Raw genomic sequence first — 6,063 nt, 5'->3', positions numbered from 1 at the left:
CACATAAAACTTCTTCATATTAATTTACCTTTCTTGCCTGTTTTGTGTGAAAAGGTGATGCAATAATGATGCAACCTGTTAGTTCTCAGCTTCGTCAGTTATTGCATTCTTGTCCCTCAAGTTATTTCTGCAGGTACATCCTGCACAATACATGGGGAAAGGCAATGTGTTCTCCTCTTTCTCCCACTCCCTTTCATTCATGGAAATTTCTGCTATATCAAAGAACAGTTCTGTAATGAGAAGAAGAGGACAGTAAATATGATCATTCATGTACTTTTTATAAGATAGTTCCATGATATCATTAAATCATTGTTCTCCTATGTTGTCCTCAAGCTTATTTCTCTTCTGAACCTTGAAATGATCTTTTTTTTCCCCCATCCTTTTTTTGCTTCGGTGGAGGGGTGAAAGTCTGGAAGAACAACACAGTCTTTGCAGGTGTAGATTGACTTCAGCCCATTGCCTTTTTAAAAAGACAGGGTTTTATTGTGGGGAAACGTAGAAGAAGGCAGTGCTATGCATGCTGCCTTGAACTTTCGGATGAAAGCTAGGATATCACTACAGAAATAAAATAAGTAAATACATGCAGTAGCTAAGTCTATTTCCATACCTGTACAATTGGACACAATTGCATTATCAGGCAGGTGCCATTTAACCCATTCCTGAGCTTTTAATTAGTACCAAAATGTTATTTTGCTTACTCTCTCTTTTTCAAAGCAAGTATTAAAATAATCACACTACACCACATCTTAGCAAGGTGTTTTTGCTTTAGTTACCTTAACTGGTAACTAATGTCAATTTTTCTGTTGTGTGTTTTTAACTAACCTCTTGCTGCACTTTCACTCACACTGAAAATGATATTCTCAGGTGAATTGTCTGTCCATCTTGCATACCACCAATGTGACTAAAATATTGCACAGAGACACAAAAAGTGTTATATTCCGGAGGACTAGAAAAACAGTTGCCAACCATTGCAATTACTGTCTAGTTCTAGAACCCAACAGTCGGAAATAACCATCTTAACAGTGATCTGATTATTTTAGTACAGTTGCATCTGTCTGGTTTTACAGAGGTTTCCCTGTTCTTTTCTGCAAGCAAAAGAACACCGTATATGCAATTACACAGAAAGCCTTTCCCATGACATGTTTTAACAAAACTATGTATGCTTTGGATTGTATCCATTGGGCACAAATCAAGGAAAAAGGCATTTAAGTGACTTTAAAATCAATAGGATTACATTCCATTGATTCCAGGCACATGTAGATGAATCTACCTTTCTAAAATTGTCTTTCCATTTGTATGGGAAATGATTATGACATCTGCTTAAGTTGCTGGCACAATAAAATCTAATGGTCTTTATATTTTACAGTCAATTTATAAAGTGGATACCCACTAAATTATTCTACATATTACCTCTGATGCAAACATTAATGGGAAAATATTATTTAGCAAGACCTGTTACTAACTAAGCAGTCAATAACTAACAGCCTTCAGACAGATACTAATTCCAAGTAAGCCTACTTAAAGTGTAAATTACCTGTTTTTTCTTAATATCTGTTCCTTACAATTCATCTCCTATTCAGGTTAAATCAAGATTTCTTGCCACACTAGGTGGATTGGATTCCAAAACAAGCAATGGAAGTTCACAGAAGGAAGGGAAGTTTCCCATTGTTTCCCATTATAAGAAGTATCCCTCCTGAACCTCTTAAAAATAACAACAACAACAAAAATCCTACCAGAAGTTGAAATGATTCCTGATCAATTAATGTTGGGGCTGTCTGTTTTAACACAACGCATACTGTAAAGACCAAATGTTTAAGAAACACTGAGGCTGTAGGCCAGATATGTCATAAGGCAAACAACTTTGGGCCAGGTATCTCTGTGTTGAAATGGGCAGGACTAAAGGACAAGACAAAATATATAAAGCCTTGATGATGTTTCAAGCTGCCACACCCTGCATGTTGACTCCGAAGAACTGTGTGTTTTGGGAGGAGGGGAGCATGTCTTTTATGAAGGAAGGAAAGCAGCCAACTCATGTGGCATAATTTCCCACATACAACTTATTAATATATTATATTAAGTAACTAATATATTTTACAGTGCCCTTTGGGACCGACATGCACACCGAGTGACTTACTGGTCCGGAACACCTCTGCCATCACTGTGGCCTGGTATTGGGCTAGAGCTATATAAATTTAATATTTTTATTAAATGTTTTTAACTTTTTAACTTTTAATTAATACTTTCCCCCTTTCTATTTCCTACATTTCTGACATGAAACAAGACGAGACTTACTAACGAGGCTGTTACTTTTTTTCCCGGGCAGAATTTTGTTCTCAGTACATCCCTTTCCATATTAATATTTTTGGTGGGGGATAGAAGGGCACTGCAGTAGCTGTATTTTTTATTCAACATATAAATATGGCCACCCTTATTAGGAAGAAGCCTTTGCTGTGAGGTTTTATCAGAGCTTCTGCAAAAGCAGTCCGACCAGAGCAGTGTTTTTCAAACTTGGCAACTTTAAGATGTGTAGACTTCAACTCCCAGAATTCCCCAGCCAGCTAGCCAACACCTAGCTGATTCTGGCTGCTCTAGAAAGCCAGACAGGGTTGGCCCTAGTTAGGACTTGAATGGGGACATCCGGAAGTCCAGGGTTAGAGTGCAATTGTCTTACTAGGAAAAAGGCATTAGCAAACCACTCCTGTATTATGCCAGGAAAACCGTGTGGAACTGTTAGCCACAAATAAGTTCAATTCAGAGGTAACTAATTTTTTTTTTACTCAGCAGAAAATCCTCTGAATCCATTGTTCCTACCTCCAAAATAATAATCCATAGAACTGCATAGGCACATGCACACACAATAACACAAACCTGTTTTGTGTACCTAAAATATAGGCTTTGTTCCACAAAACTTTATGCCACAGAAGAGTGTTTCTTAACCTCAGCAACTTTAAGATGAGTGGACTTCAACTCCCAGAACTCCCCAGGCAGCATACTGACTGGGGAATTCTGAGAGTTGAAGTCCACATATCTTAAAGTTGTTGAAGTTGAGAAACATTGTGGTAGAAAAATCCAATTATTTTCCAGGTGCCAGAAGCGTCTGTTGGTTTTGTTCCCCTAGGCTAAGAGAGTTAGCTCTTGAAATTTTTCCATGGGATACTCCTATTTTTAATGGCCCTCTGTTCTCATCACCGCAGGTTTCTGCGAAGGAAAGAAGGAACTACATTCTTGTTAGTCATGCTGCTGTTATAAGAAAACACGGAAGATTAAATAAAAACATGTGCATTTTGAAATAACTTCAGATTCTAATCCAACTGAATGCTTTGGATTAGAATATAAGCTACTCTTCTGGGGGAAAAAAGACTCCGACTATTTGCCATAACTCATGTAGACTTTTGCCCCTGAGCACATAGCCTGCTTTCTAAAGTGTTACACTTTCTTTGTACTCCCCCCCCCCCCGCTTTGGTGTGTCGTTGCTCATCCAATCAAAGTCTTTCATGCAAATATACTATAGCCTGCTCAGATAAAAAGGCACAATTAAATCTAAGTACTCAGTCAGGGCAAATATCAGTGAACTTTTCTACAGCCTCCTTCCACCTGTGTTTCAGGAACTAATCAAAACATGTCAACTGAAAAGAAGGCATCAGATTCCACCCCAGCTCCCCTGACTTTGCCTGCACCCCTCAGTGATCTGAAGATTAAATATACTAAGGTTAGTTCTATTTATGTTGGTTAATTTTCCTCAAACCATGACCCCAAAATTACATGATGTCCTTATTTGTTCTTGCTGCCATTCTTGCTTCTGCTTCAGATCTTACATGAGTTCAGTTGTGGATTTATTCATGTGTTCTCCTCTGTTTCCGTCTGCCTGTTGTAGCTGTTGATAGAGCCCTTGAATCATCCTTCTAGCTCAAGAAGGTATTACAGAGAGGTGGTAACAGCCTCAGTAGGAATTGGAACAAGGTTGAAGCGGCATCATATGAACCAAAAGCATTTTAGGATGTTGATGTTAAATACAGGTGCAGACCTACATATGAGTACTTGGAACTGTGTCCCACTGAAACGAACTTTCTGAACATTTTTACGTAATAAATCTCACTGGGTCTAGTAGAACTTAAGTGAGTATTGTGAAACTTAGAAGGGAATAAGGCTAGCTGAAACTGTAACTATAAAAATTCCATAAGATTGGTTATTGTTTGACAATAAACTGTGTAGGAATTGTAGCCACGATCCCACACCTGTACATTTAGCTGAGGGTTGTGAGAGAATGCCTACACTTAACAGAGAGAAGATTTAGTTTCTAAGATCAGCTAAGGAAAAAATGGAATATATTACAATCAATGAAACTTTGTTCAACTGTGATTTCGCAGTTTGAATATATAAATACTTATTTGGAAAAAATAAATGCCCATCAAAACCAATGAAAAAACATATAGATATAGCTGGACAGTAAATGCATAAAAGCTGAAAACAGCCCCTGCCCACAGAATTATAAAGCCATGACATTCAAATAAATAATCAATGGGCACAGCTATTATTCTTCACCCAGTTACACGGAAAACCTAGAGGTTGGCAGATTTACACTCTAGTGCTACATGAAGTGGGGGGAAAAAAATCTACCCCTCTCAAATATGCTCAGATTCAGAATGTTACTTCAAGTGGAGCTAATTGGACTTGAAAACATGAAGTTTGGCCAAGTCCACTGCAATCAAGCTGAAAAAGCTTATCGATGCCAGTTAGCAACATGATCCACAAACCAGTTGAGCTATGAGGTCTGAATTTAACTCAGGGGAGTAATTCATTGGAACTACACTGGATGAGAGATGTATTTATAACATTGTAATAGGATTTTATTTACACTTATGCTGCATGCACCAGAGCACATTATGTAGTTGCTTCAGTCCTGCAGAGGTAATTTAATGCTCAGAAACTTCTTCCCTGCAGTGAGAAAAGTGTGATGTATTCCATATTTGTAGTGCAGGTTTGGGATAAAAATTTGCAGTCATCCTATCTGTGTTGGTGGTTGTGAATTGCAATGTGCTCCCAGTCCGCTTCTTAATAACATTGGTTGCGTGGAACAGAGATGACTGGGATGGAGGTGAACGTGTTTCTATTATAGTGCAGTGCAATCCTTCCTATGTCCGTTCAGAAGAAAGGCCTTTCAACATTCATGGGACTTACAGTGAAGAAGTGGGTTGTGAAAAACAATGTAATCTCAGTACACTAGCAAAAGGAAGACATTCCTGAAGAAATTAATACTGTTTCAGATTCTTATTATGACTTTGAAGATGTAAGCTTGCATATCCAGCCAAGCACTTTGCTATAAACAAGTCTGCCTTGCAAGCAAAGGTATCTAGCAAATTCTTTCCCTGCTCCCGCAGAAAGATAAGAGGAAACATGACACATTATTTCAGTTAACTTTTCAATCAGTTCTCTCTCTCTCCTCCCTGTTTCTCTTTTATAAGAATGATTGTTGCAACATACCTCAAAATTTTAGCAGGGTAGTCAGCAGAATCAAAGTTTCTGAATTTTTAAAGACCTTCAGGTCAGTCTGGAGGGGTGGGGAGAAGTAGTGAAGGAGAACAGCTTTCTTATCCAGAAGCAGGGCCCTACAAAAATACAGACTGGAAGGGCTAAAAGTGATTCAGACCATTCCTGACAGGTGCACTCTCTCAAGTATGTGTTGCTCTTTAAATCCAGATTGCTGCATGGGCTTGTCATGGGTTTATTAGGTGTCTCTTTGTATGTATATTGAGCATGGGTATATAAGGTTCTTGGAAGGAGGCAAATGCTCTTATCTAGATACATCAGGATTTCCCACACTGCATGCGTGTACATGTGATGTAAATAAGACTTGATTGTTTAACTTCATCTGGAGAAAAGGTTATCTGATAATTACTGCATATTAAACTGCTTTTAAAAGCAAGAAAACAAGGTATGGACAGCTGTGGTGGATTTCAGAGCTGGTGCTCTTCCCTCTTGGGAAGGAGCACCAGCTCTGAAATCCACCACATCAGCCCTGTATTTGATACTTTCCTGACGGTCTCACAACCCTAAGCCAAAGTA

The 6,063-nt window shown here is 38.5% G+C and overlaps 1 protein-coding gene across 1 annotated transcript in view; it reads left to right on the top strand.

The window, feature by feature from the left end:
* The first annotated feature begins 3,538 nt into the window (after positions 1 to 3,538).
* The window catches only part of ALDH1A1 (aldehyde dehydrogenase 1 family member A1), a 38,766-nt gene continuing 36,241 nt past the window's right edge, over positions 3,539 to 6,063 (top strand). Inside the window, exon 1 of the mRNA XM_063295144.1 lies at positions 3,539 to 3,709. Coding sequence (XP_063151214.1) covers positions 3,620 to 3,709 — 90 coding nt within the window. The 5' untranslated portion in view covers positions 3,539 to 3,619. The remainder of the gene's footprint in view (positions 3,710 to 6,063) is intronic.

This window comes from Candoia aspera, chromosome 2 (assembly GCF_035149785.1).
Source record: "Candoia aspera isolate rCanAsp1 chromosome 2, rCanAsp1.hap2, whole genome shotgun sequence".
Classification (NCBI taxonomy): Eukaryota; Metazoa; Chordata; class Lepidosauria; order Squamata; family Boidae; genus Candoia; species Candoia aspera.
The sequence above is the reverse complement of the archived record's forward strand: the minus strand, read 5'-3'. Positions and strand labels throughout refer to the sequence as shown.